Source organism: Mobula birostris, chromosome 13, assembly GCF_030028105.1.
Source record: "Mobula birostris isolate sMobBir1 chromosome 13, sMobBir1.hap1, whole genome shotgun sequence".
Lineage (NCBI taxonomy): Eukaryota > Metazoa > Chordata > Chondrichthyes > Myliobatiformes > Myliobatidae > Mobula > Mobula birostris.
This window is the reverse complement of record NC_092382.1, coordinates 75,610,626-75,628,393: the sequence shown is the minus strand read 5'-3', so window position 1 is coordinate 75,628,393 and position 17,768 is coordinate 75,610,626. Positions and strand designations below refer to the sequence as shown.

The following is a 17,768-nucleotide window of genomic DNA, read 5'->3' as shown; positions in this document are numbered from 1 at the left end:
GCAATCTGGCGAGGACCAGAAAAGAGGCATACAAGACCGGTGAACAAGAAAGTTACAGGTGGCCGTGGTACTTTATGCAGGAAGAAATGTAAAAGGTGAAGGGGATTTCCACACTAAGCATGAACCATAGAAACATAGAAACATAGAAAAGCTACAGCATAATAACAGCTGCTTCGTCCCACAAAGCAGTGCTGAAAATGTCTTTACCCTAGAAATTACCTTGAGTTACCTATAGCCCTCTATTTTCCTGAGCTTCATGTACCTGTCTCGGTGTCTCTTAAAAGGCCCTATCTTTTTCGTCATCACCACCGTCGCCGGCAGCCGATTCCAAACACTCACCACTCTCTGCGTTAAAAAAAGACAAAAAACCATTTACCCATGTCATCTCCTCTGTAACTAGCCCAGGCAACATCCTTGTAAGTCTCCTCTGCACCCTTTCTATGCTTTTCACATGTTTCCTGTAGTGAGGCGACCAGAACTGAGCACAGTACTTCAAGAGGGGTCTGACCAGGTTCCTATATAGCCACAACATTACCTGTCGGCTCCCAAACTCAGTCTTACGATTTATGAAGGCCAATGCACCGTAATCTTACTTAACCACAGAGTCAAACTGCCCAGCACCCTGATTGTCTAATGGACTCGGACCCCAAGATCCCTCTGATACTCGGCCCTGCCGATAGTCTTACCATTAATACTTTATTCTGCTATTGTATTCGAACTACCTAACAAAATGAACCATCTTACATTTATCTAAGTTGAACTCTATCTGCCACTTCTCAGCCCAGTTTTACATCCTATCAATGTACCGCTGTAACCTCTGACAACCCCCCACACTATCCACAACACTCCCAACCTTTGTGTCATCAGCAATATTACTAACCCATCCCTCCACTTCCTCATTCACAGCATTTATAAGATTCACGAAGAGTAGGGGTCCAACAGATCCCTGAGGCACCCCGCTGGTCACTGAATCCACAAAGCAATGTCCCCTTGGATCCCCTGTCTCCTTATTTTCTCATTAAACCTTTCATCGTGTACTTTTTTAAATGCCTTGCTGAAATCCATGAAGCAAGCTCGACCATTTTGGACGGGTTTGCACAGTGTAAAATCAAGCGACGTAGTGGAAAAAAGCTTCGCTTCCAGATGGGTTCAATCCACTTTATGCCCGCTTTGACTGTCAAAACATGGGCGAGCCATCAAGTATTCCCGGAGCCCCCGATAATTCTGTGATTCAAGACTGTGAGGCTGACATGCAATTAGCGTTCATGAGGGTAAACTCACCAAAAGCATACGGCCCAGAAGGGATGGCTGGCCAACCAGTTCAGAACTGAGCTGATCAACTGCCTATCGTGCTCTTTCGCATCTTGCTTCGGCAGTCTGATGTGGCCACCAACTTCAAGTATACTTCACATACTGGTTTCCTAGGAGAACCTGATGATCTGCCTGAATAACTATCTGTCAGTTACAATGGCAGCAACAATGAGGAAGTGTTTTAAGAATTTGCTAATGTGACATATCAACTTCTGCCTCAGAGGAGAGTTGTCCGGCCCAAATTTTCCTACCGGAGCAATAGGTCCACTAAAGAGGTCATCTCACTGGCTCTTCATACTATCCAGGATCATCTGGACAGCAAAGATGCACACATTGCAGGGTTGTTTCTTCACTGCAGATCAGCATAAAATGCCACCATCCCCTTAAAACTGATCAAAAACTCGAAGTCTGTACCTCAATAACTACTTATACAATTGTATCCTGGACTGCAGACCCGGTCAATATGTTCCCAATGGCAACAACATCTACTCCAAAATCTCCATCAGCACAGGTTCTCCAAATGGTTGCGAGCACAGCTCCGTGTTTCCTTCGCGTTACACTGTATGACAAAGTACAGCACCTCTGCCATACTCAGATTTGCTGACGACACCACTGACAAAGTTGATGACACAATAGCATTTTGAAGGGATATTAAACATCCTGAGGAGCGGTGTCACAGCACCAACCACTTTCTCAAAGTCAGCATGACAAAGAGGAGGTATTGAGTTCAGGTGGAGGAAACCACCGGTCCATGAGTCAGGCCTCAGCGGCGCATCAGATGAGGAGAGGGTCAGCAATTTCAATTACCTGACGACCTGTCCTAGACTCAACACAGAACTGCAATTATAGCGAAAGCACAGCGGAGTCCAGAGATTCTTAGGAGATTTGTGTATCGGACTGCAAAGCTTTCCAGCGTGTGGTCAAAACTGCCCAGCGGATTATCGGCACGCAATTGCTCACTGTTGAGAACATCTGCAATGAACGCTGCCTGGGCAGGGCGAAAAACATTATCAAGGATGCATCTCACCCCAACCATGGAGTTATCGCTCTCCTCCCAACCGGTAGGCGCTACAGGAGCCTCCGCTCCCGCACCAGCAGGCACAGGAAGAGCTTCTTCCCTGAGGCTGTGACACTGCTGAACCTCTCATCACGGCGCTAAGCAGTATTGAATCCATATTGTACTGTCTCAGTACTTTTATATTTGTGTGCTGTAGCAATTATTTTACTCGCAGTTATTTTGTAAATAACACTATTCTTTGCATTTCAGGTCAGATGCTGAGTGCATTTCATTGGCTTTGTATCTGTACTCGGCACAATGACAATAAAATTGAAACTAATCTAATCTAATCTAGTTTCGAGGATTCGGCATGGTATTTATTCTGAATTTTGGTGAACACAACCCAGAGCCATCAAACGGTCTTCTTATGAAAAGACATTCTAGTGAACCTCCTTTGACGCCCTCCTTGTTCAGCAGATCCAATCTAAGATAAGGGGCCCAAAATTGCACTGATTACTACTTGTGAGGTCTCACCAGTGCTTCACATAGTCCCAAAATTACATCCATTACACTTGTCTTGTTATCCACCGGCTCACACCAGTAAACTGTCGTCTGGAGAATCCTGCACAGGGGCTCCCAAGCCCTTCTGCGCTTCTTTTCTTTTTGTATTTTCTCTCCAGTTAGGAAACAGTCAAACCTTTCTTTTTTTTTCTACCAAAGTGCATGAGCATCCACTACCCAAAACTGTATTGCATCTGTCATTTTTGTCCACTCTCCTAAACTATATTTGTGTTTCTGTGTCCTATCACCTCCACAAATCTGACTGTCCCTCCAGCTACCTTCGTATTGTCTGCAAACCTCTGAGCAAATTCATCAACACAATCATCCAAATCATTGACGCATAACGTAAAAGGAATTGGTCCAATCACAGACCACTAAAAACACCACGTGTCACCGGCGGACAACGGGAGAAGGTTCCCTTCATTCCCGATCTTTGCCTGCAGCCAATCAGCGACTGCTCTGTCCATCCTAGAATATTTCCTTTAATACCACGGGCTCTAACTCGTTAAGCAGCCATATGTGCGGCAGGTTGACGATGGCCGTTTGAAGATCCAAGTACCGCAAAATCAACCGCTTCTCCTCTGTCGATCCTACTTATTATTTCTTCAAATAATTCCAACAGATTTGTCAGGCAAGTACATTTGTCAGACATGTGTTTGTCTTCTGCATTCTCATTGATAATAGATCCCAATACATTTACAAACACTGAGATCCGGCTAACTCGCTTGTAGTTTCCTCGTTTGTGCGAAAGGCAGGAAAATGGAATGATAGCAGATGTGGGAAAACGTCCAACTACCAGCCTCTGAGTTCCGTCCTTAATGATAGAAGCAACTCTGCGTTTCTTGATATGTTGTATTCATCCAAACTTTTACATTTTATACTTGGATTTCAAACATTTTCAAATTCTGGAATAATTGTTACATCATGGCACAGCTCTTTTTAAGAGCAATAATAATAATCTCAGAATCATCCTTAGAAACGAGAAGCCGGTGATGTTTCTACTTTCCAATGTATTGATTTACTTTCCATATTACTGTTCGATAGGCCACTTGCAGTTACGACTCTCCGGAAGTGAAGATCCATGTGCTGGTCAGCTAGAGGTTTATTACCGTGGATCTTGGGGCATGGTTTGTGACGACTCCTGGGATCTGGTCGACGCTAACGTGGTCTGCAGACAACTGGGTTGTGGATATGCTTTGGAGTATAAAACTCACGGTTACTGCAGAAGACGCCCTCCCCCAGTTTGGTTAGATGAAGTGAGATGCTCGGGTAATGAAACATTTCTCTGGGAATGTCCATCAGCACCATGGGCCGAACATGACTGCAGTCAAAAAGAAGCTGTGACATTGACATGCTCTGGTAAAGAACATTTCAATTTTCTTTAAATTTACTTTTCTTTGTCTGTGCAGCACGCCATGACTACAGAGATGTAATAAATAATGTAAAACTGGACAGGAGACGATTGGGCCAGAATGAACTGTCTAAATGTTTATAATGTGTGGAGCACACGTACGCAGAAACATTAAACTTATTCCCTATGTATCTGGAATGTTTATATTTCCCATTACTAATGTCATAACATTAATCATCCTGATTTCAGTATTGATTCTGCCTGATAATTCTTCTGCCGTCGCTCAAGTGCTTCCCCGTTTTCTTTACTCAAGCGAGGCAAATAAATAATCTCCAGTCTATGTATCGGTGTAGTTTGATGGTTGACTGACTGTTCACCAACTCGTTACACTACTCGAGGAGCTGTGAAAAAAAAAATACTGCTAGGCGTTCTTACAAAAGATAGATTCAAATATTGATTCAAGTTCCTTCGACCCGTAGCAAAGTGTTTCAGACTAAAATATGCAAGCGATTCTTAAATACCTGATCTTATGATGAAATTCAATTACTTAGCAAAGCAGTAGTAAGTTGCTGTGAACATGCGAGTAAGCAGGGCCATCTAGTGACTAGAAATAACATAGCAGTCCAAATCAAGAGAGACAGAATAATACAATTTATCAAATCGGATCGATGGAAATTCCGTATAATAAAATCCAAAAAAAAAAGATTCAAAAACATAGCATTGTCTTTCAATTCCCATTGTTTCTTTTTCCCCATGTTTCTTTACCTCTTCTTCTCTCTTACTGAATTAATTGGGAAAAAAGTCAGGAGTAAAATAATATCTGTAAACAAAATCAACTAAAAGAGCCAACGGTAGAAATTTGATACCGAGACTAGAAGGCTGTAGTGTGTCCAGAGAAGACGAATATTCTATTGAGTTGTATTGCCGCAGAAAGGAATAAAAGACAGATAACACAATCAGGGTAGCTGTGGCTAAATGAAGTGGCAAAAAGCCAGAAGCTAATGTGAGGTCAGCTTTTCCGAATTCAAAACAAGGTGATTTGCATGCGATTAAATAGTGTAGGTGATTACATTAGAATCTCCGAAGATAATGCCTGGAATATATATTATATATATACACAAATAAATCCTAAAATCAGTTTTAAACACTCTTATCGAATCGGGGGATAGAATAAATGAAAATAATATTGTAATTTCGCCTTTATTTCATCACAGTCTGTTACTAGTCTGGATTTAGTAGGTGCGGTCTTAAGAATGAGGTACTGAGGGACAGTCAAAACACTTAACCACGTCTTTTTTTGCCCTGAAGAGCAAGTGGCGGTTTCTGTCGGTCAACATATTTCCAATGTCTCAATTCATACTTTTCGTTAAGGACAGAGGATGGACAGATTCTCCCTGCTCATCATACTTCTTCCTTAAATGAATTCAAATATTTACCATTCTCAATTGTTGGTGAATCCAATAAGATTCCAGTATCAGACGCTCGATCTTCTATTCCTCAATGTTCCGTCACTAACCCGTACCCTCCTTTCAGTAATTCAGCACAATATATCACTCCGTGCTTCCTGGGTTCGTTTAATTTTGCTAATCAATAACTTCCTACTGAATGTGCTCATTTTATTTTTTTATCTTTGTTCTACACACACACACACACGGCTAATTTCTGTTGCAGAAGTAGAAAAAAAACGCGTTTCCCATTGTATGCTAATTTTGCGACAACTTTTGTCTTCAAATGCATCCTTATCAGAGCACAAAAAGTTGCGCCTGCAGGACGGAGGTAGTCGATGCAAAGGACGAATTGAAGTGTGGTACAACGGGACCTGGGGAACAGTCTGTTCCACGAACCTTTATGGCAAGTCTGCAGAAGTGATTTGCAAACAAATGAAATGTGGACCAATGAATAATATTTATCCTGGCTCATATCAATTTGGAAAGGGACGTGGACCTATATGGTTGGATGAGATTGAATGTACTTCACACGAATCGACCCTTTGGCAGTGTCAGTCGCAACCGTGGGGAAAACACCAGTGTGACCATACTGAGGATGCAGGAGTTGCTTGCGAAGGTAAATAAGACAGTCTTATATCTATTTACGTTTTACATATTTATGTATAAATTCGTCAAAATATTTATTTTGTCAACAGAAACCAATATGACGGAAGGAATCACTGAAAGAGGCTGCTTGCAAGAAAACGCATTCTCCTCTTTCCCTTTAAAAGGTGACGAATTCGAAAACTTCTTTGCTGAAATCAGAAAACCTTGTATTAATGCCGCTATCAGAAAAATAAATTTCGTTCCTCTTGCCCTCTACGAAATTGGGCGCGCATTGACCAGAATCCTGGTTTCCCACGACTCTGTTGAGCACTGCCAAAGGGGAGTGAATTGTGACGAATTCCATGTCCAGACAGAAGATAGAGGGAGTTAATTGGAATTCCTCGGGAACATTTGTTATCAGGCAAGATTATAAATGATATGCAGGAATTGTCTTCTGACCAGCTGGACGGACTTGGGAATCGGTATTACCTTGGAAGGAGGGAAGTGAACGAGGGAAAGTATGGAGATAGTCAAAGGCGAGAGACATTGTTGATTTGGATAAAACAAATGAAGTAAATATATCTAAACCGCAGGATACATAAAGACGGTCGGGCTATTGGGCAATATAGAAAGATGAATAAAGGCTACGATCAATAGATAAAAGATATCTATTTCGTTGGAAATATGAGAAAATGAGAGAGCAAGGCATTCTGTATTACTTAACCAAAATAACACAAGTGGTTAACTAGAGAGAACATAGGACGACGTATATATAACGCCCACAATTTATGGTTGGAGTTGAAAGATGTGCATGAGCTGTATTCGAGTGTTTTTTGTTTCGCCGGTATGAACTGAAGACAAAAAACAAACTGGCTGACAGTGAAATTGGTTTTGTCCTTCATCATGTCTTTCAGCATTTCATGATGAAGTATGAGTTGAAGAGCAAGGTCTGTGACGTAATGCCTTCATTAATCGGACACTAGTGATAAGAATAAAATATGTTGCCTGTTCGATCAACAATGAATGGACTTCATAAACTATTTGTGGATATGAAAAGCAATGCTTTTATATCATTTATATTTCCATTCGTCGCATTTCAAGAAGCATGTGGGGTTTATAAAAGAGATTTACTCAGAGTCTGCCTGGATAAGAAGGAATGGAAACACTTGGGACTCATTCTGCACCTAAAATGAGTCCTAATAGATACGTATCATTAGGTGAGACAGGCCAGGTAGAGAGTCTGAACCATTGTAAAAAAAAAAATCAAATATTAATGGACGTATTTAAGGTGACAGATGACGGCTTAAATGAAGTAGTAGAGGAAAACCTTTATTGGTAAATTGAGAATGATATTGCTTGGAGCAGGTTTTGAGGAGTGATAATAGAAATATTTACAGTTATCGTGATTAAAAGGCTTTCAGCTGGAGTAGGCAAGTGTAAGTATTTGAGCGATATCGATTATGTGAGGCAGAAGAGAGGTGGTATAATTTGGCAGTGTTGTATAAAGAAATGGTGGGCCGAGGTGCCTGCCCTTGCGTTCTATAATTAGTTCTATTTTCTCTCTGACGAACTTCTGATTCCCAGACTAATTATTAAATAAATCTCAATTTTATTGTTTCATACCTAGATGTTCCATTGCGTCTTGTTAACGGCAATCACAACTGCTCCGGAAAGCTTGAGGTCTGGTTTAATGACAGCTGGGGCACGGTGTGTGACGACTCTTGGGATCTGGCTGATGCCAATGTCGTCTGCAGACAGCTAAGGTGTGGCCTTGCTCTCTGGGCTCCAGAAGATGTTAAAATGACCCAGGCAGCCGGTCCTGTCTGGCTTGATGAAGTCAAATGCACGGGAAGTGAATCTTTTCTGTCCAGCTGTCGTTCCTCATCATTTGGTCAACATGACTGTGATCACAAAGAAGATGTCATCGTTCTTTGTTCTGGTATGCTCTATGCTTTGACTGACATTTCCAATTTCCCTCCAAATGATTTGTTAATTTCGGAATGAGAAATATCCAATATAAACACCAATAGAGATGCGTTTTCTGAAACTTCTTTGCAATATGTACACAGGTTCCGGACTGACTCCTACTGAACGCAACAATTCAGGTATGGATTTTGACGCTTACATTTCGCATCTATGCTGCAGATATCAAGAATTGATTATTCGTATTTCCTAATTGCTGAGTTCACAATGGATACTTTAGAAACTGTATGGGATCCTAATCGTCTTCTCAAATATTTTAAGCAGGAATATGCAGAATTGTAAAAAACATGATCTCCACTCCCGGTCAGACATTTTCTGTGAATCAACTAGTTGCTCGTCCAATACTCTTGAGAAAGTTTTGGTGTTTGCAGATACTAAATATTAAAGTTCAAAGGAAATTTGTTACCAAATATCCATATATCGTCATATACTGCCTTGAGATTCATTTTCTTACGGCATTCACTGTACATGTATAGAAACGCAACAGAATCTTTAAAGAACTACTCAGAAACAAGCGCGGAAAAATAACAAATAGCAAAAAGCAACTAAGTACGCAAATGCAAAATCAGAAAAAAATGTCAACAAGTTGATCAGTAAAAATTAATGCTGAGAACAAGAGTTATGTAACCCTTGAAAGAAATTATAGGTTGTGGAATCAGTTTACCACTGGAATAATTGAAGTTATGCACCCTATCAGGAGCATGGTGGTTGAGAGGTAATAATTATTTCTGAGCCCAGTTGTGAGGACCCAAGGCTCCGGTACATCGCATCAGTGAGAAGCGAGCATGGTCTGATGATTATTTAGTTATCCTGCGAAGGCGCTGCATATAATGTGTGCTCAACGGCAATAGAGTTGAATAATATGTCGGACCCGAAATAGTATTCGAGATTTGGTGACGATTTGTAACAGTGCAAGTGCTCAGTCTTATTTTTGGACCCTGCATGCACCCGTGCAGGAAGAAATAGTAAGGGTATAAGATCCCATTTCCTCAGTATTGCTCTGCCTTCATAAAGACCAACCTCGCTATGTGGGCCTGGCGTATAAGTGCATAATTGGAATGAAAATAATTCCGCAGCTGCTGGTTACAAACAGAGTGTCAGTGATAATAATCGGCAGCTTTCCAATATTTTCTGAATTCATTGAGTGTACACTTAACCGTGCACCATTACTAGCTAAATCTCTCTGTGCTGATTAGAGGCGGTTAACAAGAAATGCAAGGATAAGTACGATGAAATATTTTTTTTTCCTGGAAATGTTTTCTTATAATTAAACTCACCTTCCTTCTTGCTGTTTCAATCCAGCAATGTGCGGGGAAATGGAATTTGAACACGACGTTACTTGGGGTGTTTATCCTGATCTGATACCAGGTGGAGGAGAGAAGGTTTACTGTGCTGGGAAATACTTTTGACATATCAGGCTTTATTGTGAAATAGTCTTTGTGTCTCCGCTCCGCTCTTTCTGTCTTGAAATACATAGGGATATAACTTTTAAAAATCGTGATAACTGAATGTATGATTAAGTTCATTAAAGATCGCTCAAAATTTCGTTGCATTGGATGTATAGTGTTTGTTTCGTGTTTATCGAAATACATGTTTTTATTTTTCGTTTTAAGATTTTGGAAACTGGACCCCATCCATCATGGTCACTGTCTGCATAACCCTTGGATCTGTATTCATCATTGAGTTATTGATACTGGTGACGATAGCAAGGAGACGGTCAGCAATCAGTGGTGAGGGCCAATCTTCACATCGACGTTTTCAGTTTTTTTGGGGTTTCCCAAAACATGATCTTTGTGCAAACATGACTAAACTTAAATATGTTTTCATCGCTTTTGTTGGGAATTTATTTGCCTTCCGTGGGACATTTGTAATGGTGGTTTTCACTGGCCCTTAGTGATCGTGGAGTTATGATAAATTTTCATTATGTAGTAATGGAAAATGGTTAAATCTGATTTGTTAAGTGGCTACCTTACTGTGTATCTCACTGTAATACATCCATGCTCTGAACACCTGGAAGTATAAATTTCAAGAATCTGCTCTGTATCCTCGAATATTCTGATTCGGTTCTCCCAATCGAAGTAAGAGGAGGCATTTTCCCCATTCTTCATCATCTTATCATTTCATCATTCCATATTCACGATGCTGTTATATTTCTTCAACACAGCCAGGCTTTCTCTGTCATGTTCTGGAGTGACCTCTAAATTTCCATCCTGTCTTCATCCACTACCATTAATGATGGCATTCGCATCTATCTAATCATAATATTAAACTTGTCATCGATTCAAATGTGATGTGTATTCACTATTAAACAATAATCGGAAATATGCTCATTATTCCGTACCCTTCTTTTCATCTTTCTGATGCCAAACTTATTCGGTTGATTGGCCAGAGGCATCATCCACACATCGGTTGATTCAACGATCACGTTCACTAACTCTTCACCTTGACTAAGATCATTTTAATTAATTTTAGTTTAAGCATAATGTTCATGTACAAATTCGTTTATGCTGATGTTCATCCCCACTCTCTCTTTATTAGATGCACTAATGAGTGGCTATGGATCACCTGTTGACTTTTACCAAGCAATTTACGAGGAAATTGAGAATATTCCACCATTCAAGAAATTTACTGAGATGCAAGGTTCAGGTGTGTAGTATGACACGGAATCCGCTATGCACAAATTGATACCGTCTCAATTCATCCAATATTGGTAACAAAATCAAGCAATAATAATAAAACACACACACACACACACACACACACACACACACACACACACACACACATGGCTGTATAGGAACTTCAGAAATGAAATTGTAACAAGAAAAATAATAGTGTGATGTCATACAATAAACACAAGAGATTCTGCGGATGCTGAAAATCTTGAGCAAAGCACACAATGTTCTACTGGAACTCAGCAGATCAAGGTGCACCTATGGTGGAGAATGAACTGTCAACGTTTCGAACCAAAACACTTTATTAGCTCTGTAAAGGAGTTACAGAAGCCAAAATAAGGAGATGGAGCATGGGGAAGGAGTACAGGTTGGCAGGTGATAGGCGAGACCGGATGAGGGGAAAGGAAACCTTATGGCACGTGAGAAATTAAGTCAGAAGCTTCGAGGACATAAGTAGATGCGGTAAGTAGATGATGAAAAGCCATATAGATTGTTCGACGGCACAATAGATATGAATTATGAAGGATGCTGAGAACCAGGTATCAGCTGTCTGAGTGTGGAGTCTGGAGTGGTATGATATTACTCACGATCAACGTACGGAAGCTCAATGGATAATAGAAATCTGAAGCATACTCTGCCAGCATCTGCTGATATAGTCTCCAATATTTCAGAGTATTAGAGGCATTTCCTTTCTTCTTTCCGGAAATAACTCGCACTTTTCTCAGCAATTCCGAATTCTGAACTTTTCCCTGTTCGCCAGTAGAATGCAGAACGGAGAACATTGAACATCGAGCAATATGGCACAGTACGGTTCCTTATGCTCACGGTGTTGTGCCGACCTGTTAACTTACACGGGATCAATTTTGCTCTCCCTTCCTACACATTCTTTAGTTGCTTTCACATAAAGCAATGGACCACATGTGGCCACATAAAAGTTTCTTAAATGGCCCTAATATATCTATCTCCAATACCAGCGCGAAAGGGCGTTCCACGCTTTCACCCCTATCTATCTAGCAAAATTACCACTGACAACACTGCGTTCTTTCTTCGAATCAGGTTAAAGGTAGCTTCCTCATATTAACCACTTCCGATCTGGGAAAAGCCTCTAAGGAGGAAAGGTCCAGCTCGAACAATCTATACTTATAAATTGTTGCCCCTAGTTCGGGAATCATTGTGTTCAATCTCTTCTACACTATCTCTGAGGATTCATACCTTTCTAAAATGAGCTGACCAGAACTGAGCGTGATATTCTGAGTGTGGTTTAAGCAGGTAAATTATGTCGCTGACTATCCTCTCCAATACTTTACCCACCACGAACTATGGTTCACTCTACCAAACTTTCCAAGGACGTACCGACTCACATTCTTGCACGAAGACATTTAACTAGGAACTTGAACTATTTTCCCTATAAAAATGTTCTGCTAATTGGATGACGACTTTAGTCACTTCAGCTGATTTTATTTTTGCTTAATATATCGACTGAACTGTAACCGATAACATTAACTGTCTCCACTTAAAGGAAGGCCGGGATAAATACCTTTGCATTGTATTACTTTATCAATCTATCTGTCTTTCTATCTACATATTTCCTCATTCTCCTCCAGCAGGCTTGTCTTAGTCACCTTCATCCGTCAATGAAAGCGTTAACAAGAGCAATACACAAACGAGTTAGCAATAAAATCGATTCCATAAACACATATCGATTGTTTCATTAGCAATTGAAGGCGGAACGCGCATCTTCCTTTTCACTTTCTATTGAACGGTATTCAACGATTATGCCATTTAAGGTAAAGATGATACAGTCATTGACGCGATGATTGAATGATGTGTTCATTACAAAAACAAGAAAAATACCAAACAAATACCTTGATGATCTCTTTCATTGAATTTTAGTTACTGGATCCATTCCTTCCATTAATGAAGCCGAATATTACACCAACGACTATCTATATAGTGCATGTCATGATCTACAAGACCCTGAAGGGTTGTTTTCCAATATTCATGGTCAGTCCACTTATTTTCATTTTGCTCTACTTTGGTTCAATCAGTCTGTAATCATAACCCAGCAAAGAAAATTGTCCTTCTATGTGTGTATTGATGTGATTGAACAATCTCGTGGTTTTGTGAGGATCTTGCGTTACAGGAAGAGTGTTAATGAAGTCTGTAGTCAGCATTCAATTTAATAAATCATTGATTTCCTCCTTTTAAATTACTTTGAATTATAGTCCTTTAAAAATGAAATAAATGAGCATGTTCGGAGTATGAGAAAATAGTTCATCATCCCAAGTAATTTGTTGTACAGCGGCAATCGGCAGAAATAAAGTTTTATATATGATCGCTCCATGATCTGGTTCCTGACGATCGCAATGATGTTGTGAGTGACATAATTTATTGCTCAGACTGTGTGAACGTGACGGACAGTGGTTGTGTTGATATTCTGCTACCCTGAATTGCCGATATTGTTCAGAACGAACAAGACGAGTTCTTTCCTTTCTTCTAGCATATCCACAGTAACCAGAAATATATATTCATTGGTTGCCTTGTATTTTCTGATGTATTTTTGTGTCTGTTTAACACTCTGTTTCCAAAAATACATCAAGTTTCCGTCAGTGGCCTATGAGAAGCTCTGTTTTTATGCGTGCAGAATATGATTTCCAAGGTTAAAGCGAATTTTGTGACATTGCACACTCCACATGTTCTTTTAATATGCTACTTTTTAAAAGTCGAAGCGGGCTGGTTGTGTAAGCCAGAAATATTGCAGACAATCTGTCGCCAACAATGGATGTTTCAAAGAAATTGTTTGTTTTGACTCCACATTGAACATTGTTCCAAAAGTTACTTTGTTTGGTGAAACTGTGTTTTTCTATTCAATTTGATGCCCCTCATTTTCGCTCGAACAGAGGCCCAGTCGTAGATTCGCTTGCATCTGGCTTTCCATGTTTTCTCTTCGACTGACAGCAATGATGAAATGACCGACAGCACACCAGGATTTCCAAATCACTTGCAGCTCGAATCGTCGACAGTTCATTCCCATACTTCACATCAGCCCGTTGAAGACCAAAAAAAAACTAAATGTGCTCTCTTTTGCTTGCACTTTCTATATGTTATTGTCTGTAAAGTACGCGGTTGTAGAATTGTTCAATATATACACAATAAAGGGTGCGGTGCTCAAATATTAGCAGCAGACTATGGAACTAATATAATAAATGCGGGAAGAATTCCATATGATTGTTTTGAATTAAATTGTACATTTATATTGAGGTAGCATACTTTGGCGATGCTTGTAATCCATCTTAAAGTGATTGCTACTTTCAGTGCGATTACTTTGCTACTTAAAATCTAGATACCTTAATATATTCACGAAAACAATATTCTTATCGGTGTTGGCATTTAATTGCAATCCCTTTTATACAACAAGAAATAACTTCGAAGTATTTGTCAGGTCAAATTTATAAAAAAGTGCACAACTTCTTCTACTATTGAGAGTATTGATTTTACATTAAATAAAACGAACAACACCTGATAGCATGTCATTTCCTCCTATCCAGAAAGATAAATCTGCAGATTTTCATATTGTTATTTTCTATTGCTCTATTCCCTCTAACGGACGTATTGATAAAGACAGAGAAACACGGAAATCTACGGCACATTATAGGGTCTTTGGCCCAGAGTGTTGTACCGATCATATAAACTGCTGTAAAAACTGCTGAGAATTTCCCTGCCGCAAGGCTCTCTATTTTCCAAGCTTCATCTACTCATCTCTCTTGAAAGAACCTATTTCATCAGCATCTCCCACCTTTGCTGGCAGTGCATTCTGCTCACCCGCCACTCTCTGTGTGGAAAAACATACCCCCGACATTACACATGTACCTTCTTCTAAGCACCTTAAAACTATGCGAACTCGTTGTAGCCACTTCAGCTCTGGGGGAAAAAAGTCTCTGGCTATCCACACGATCAATTCCTCTCACCATCTTTTACACCTCTATCAGGTCACCTCTCCTTCTCCGTCGCTCCAAGGAGAAAAGGCCGGGTTCACTCAACCTGTTCTCATAAGGCCTGCTCCCCAATCCAGGCAACAGACTTGTAAGTTTCCTCTGCACTCTCTCCATAGTATCCACATCTTTCCTGTAGTGAGGTGACCAGAACTGAACGTAGTACTCCAAGTGGGATCCAACTATAGACGTCTCTTGCTGCAACATTACCCCAAGGCTCTTGAATTCACTCAATACCACGGTTGATGAAGGCCATCACGCTGTACACCCTCTTAACAACACTGACAACCTGCACAGCAGCTTTGCCTGTCCTATGGGCACGGAGTCCAAGCTCTCGTTTATCCGTAACACTGCCAAGACTGTTATGATTAATGATATGTTTTCTTCAAATTTGACCTACCGCAATGAACCGCTTCACATTTATCTGAGTTGAACTCCACCTTCCACTTCCCAGCCCAATTCTGCATCCTATCAATGCCCTGCTGTAATCTCTAACAACCCTCTGCTGGGGTGAAGGGGTAAATACGGGTATAGACGAAGAACAATGATTAATTAATGATCAATCACTTTATGGGCGCCTTAGCTTACTGTTTTGGACAGTCAAGAAGAAGCTTTACCCAGCAACCGGTGACGTACTAGTCATTGTTGTCTAAAGACAGGCAAAGGCTCAAATAAGGAACTATCTGATCTTGCAGAAGCAGCTCAAGGTAGAGCTAAATATGGGAAGTATAATGTAGGGGCTAGGATGTTCTGGAGAAAAGGGGAAGGGTCCAAATGAGGAACTGAGGGGCTAGCTTTGGCTTAAAATAATTATAACTAACTGACCAATGATTATTTTACATCTAATTGTATCTTAATATGTGATTAAAATGATTCTAATATTATCTAAATTTGTAATCGTAAGATTTCCTGCTACCTTATCAATGTTATAAATTGTGGAGAATTGTTTAATTCGAGGGCAGTGTCTGGAGTGGCTCTTTTGGGAAATCAGTCTGTAACTTCCCCCATAGCATGCTATGAGTAAAGAATAAAGATTTGAAAAAGAATTACGTGTGTTAGTGTTTTTTGTAGTACATTTGTTCTTGCATCGGGTCCGATCGAGTACGACAATTTGGCGAGCCAGCCAGGAGTCCAAGACGAGATCAGAGCTCTCGTGAGACGGCGTCAGCGGTCGACTCGGTGGCGGTGACGTGAGACAGGTGGGCCCACAAGGTAAGATTTACCTTGACCTCTCTCATTAACTGCCCACTCTGACGATCCCCTCATCTGGCGGCTAATCATCTGACGGAATCCTTTCGAAACCTGAGTTGAGGATCGTCCGAGTACCACAGTTTAAAAGAAGGGTTCGAGTCCCCGATGAGGTATAAGGTAAGGTAAGGGGTTAGAGTCCCCGACAAAGGTAAGGTAAGGGGCTAGAGTCCCCAAAGAAGTATTGAGAATATTAAAGCCTGCCGGTGCTAACAAATTGGGCAGCGGATCATTGGAAGTGATCTGTTACATTTTCTTTGAGTGTGTTACAGCAAATTGGTCAGCGGGTTAGTGGCAGTAACCTATTACGTTTTGGAGCTGGTAACCATTCTAATTGGCGCGGGGGCGGTGGGTGCGGGGCGTGTAGCGCAGTAAGTTGACCAGCAGAGGGCAGAGCGGACGTTTGGTCAAACACAGGGGAAGTGGTTCTCCTCTGCAATCTGTCCGGATGCTGTAAATACGTTTTGGGGAACATTGTGACAATTTGCCTGTCTCAGCACCCTGCTATAGACGGGTTGTTAAGAGGGGAAATACCCCACGCAAAGGTCAGGACGTTGAAGTGGATGCAGAGAGACACAGCACAAGATTAACGGGGAGTAGGGGTTATAGATTATAAGGTGGTATAACCGCACTGTGGAGTATCAGCACGCAGCCTCAGACCGGTTGTTAAGAGACGAAATCCCCCACGCGAAGGTCAGGACCCTGAAATGGGAGTGAGAAAAGGAGGCGGCTGACCATCCGATTAGGAAACATGGGGCAAACATTAGATAGGTCTGTAAATAACACGCCATTGTTTAAACTTTGTAAAGATGACCCGGAGAGAGAGAATGATTACCGAAGGCATGATATTGTGCAGCCTATATAACCGGTGGTCCCTACGATTTTAAGCAATATTCCACCGGATTACCAAGTTTTCACTATAGTTGATCTGCAGCATGCGCTTTTTGCAATACCCCTTGCTCCTCAGTCACAGTACCTTTTTGCATCTACCTTTCAAGACCAGCAGTACACTTGGACTAGGTTACCCCAAGGACCTGTGCACTCCCCCACCATTTTTCTCACAGGTATTACACAGGCAGCTTAGAGATTTACAATTACCCGGGGGCTCTACGGTAACACAGTACGTAGCTGACCTCCTACTGGCAAGTCCGTCAGAAACCTCAAACGTGCAGGACACCAATACGCTTCTGAAAGCTCTGCATTCATGAGGATACCTGATCCCGTCCCAAAATGTAAAGAGAGCCCAGCGGCAAGTGAGATTTCTGGGAACCCTTTTGAGTGCAACCGAAAGGCAGCTCACCCCAGAAAGGGTAACCCCAATCCCTGTGACGCCCCTGCCATCTACGCCGAAAGTCATGCGTGCCTTCCTTGGGCTGGTAAACTTTTGCAGACAGTGGATTCCCAATGTTGCTCTGTATACAAAACATTTGAGTCCTCCGGCTTCCCGTACGCTTAAAGGGCCCCTAGGGCTAACTGAGCAACAGAGAGAGGCTTTCAAGGAATTGAAAAAATCCCTCTCGAGAGCTTCGGCTCGTCCGTTCCAGCTTTTTGTGAATGTTTTTGATGGCTGCGCCACCGCAGTGCTCACTCAGATTAATGGAGATAGACGCAGGCCCG

At 41.3% G+C, this 17,768-nt stretch overlaps 1 protein-coding gene across 1 annotated transcript in view; it reads left to right on the top strand.

Annotated features, from left to right (window-relative positions):
• LOC140208006 (scavenger receptor cysteine-rich domain-containing protein DMBT1-like) overlaps positions 1-15,881 on the top strand; it is a 43,957-nt gene extending 28,076 nt beyond the window's left edge. The window contains exons 6-14 of the mRNA XM_072276538.1: positions 3,914-4,228; positions 5,967-6,284; positions 6,364-6,438; positions 7,881-8,192; positions 8,323-8,358; positions 9,850-9,966; positions 10,775-10,882; positions 12,805-12,915; positions 13,812-15,881. Coding sequence (XP_072132639.1) covers positions 3,914-4,228; positions 5,967-6,284; positions 6,364-6,438; positions 7,881-8,192; positions 8,323-8,358; positions 9,850-9,966; positions 10,775-10,882; positions 12,805-12,915; positions 13,812-13,825 — 1,406 coding nt within the window. The 3' untranslated portion in view covers positions 13,826-15,881. The remainder of the gene's footprint in view (positions 1-3,913; positions 4,229-5,966; positions 6,285-6,363; positions 6,439-7,880; positions 8,193-8,322; positions 8,359-9,849; positions 9,967-10,774; positions 10,883-12,804; positions 12,916-13,811) is intronic.
• The last annotated feature ends 1,887 nt before the right edge of the window (positions 15,882-17,768 follow it).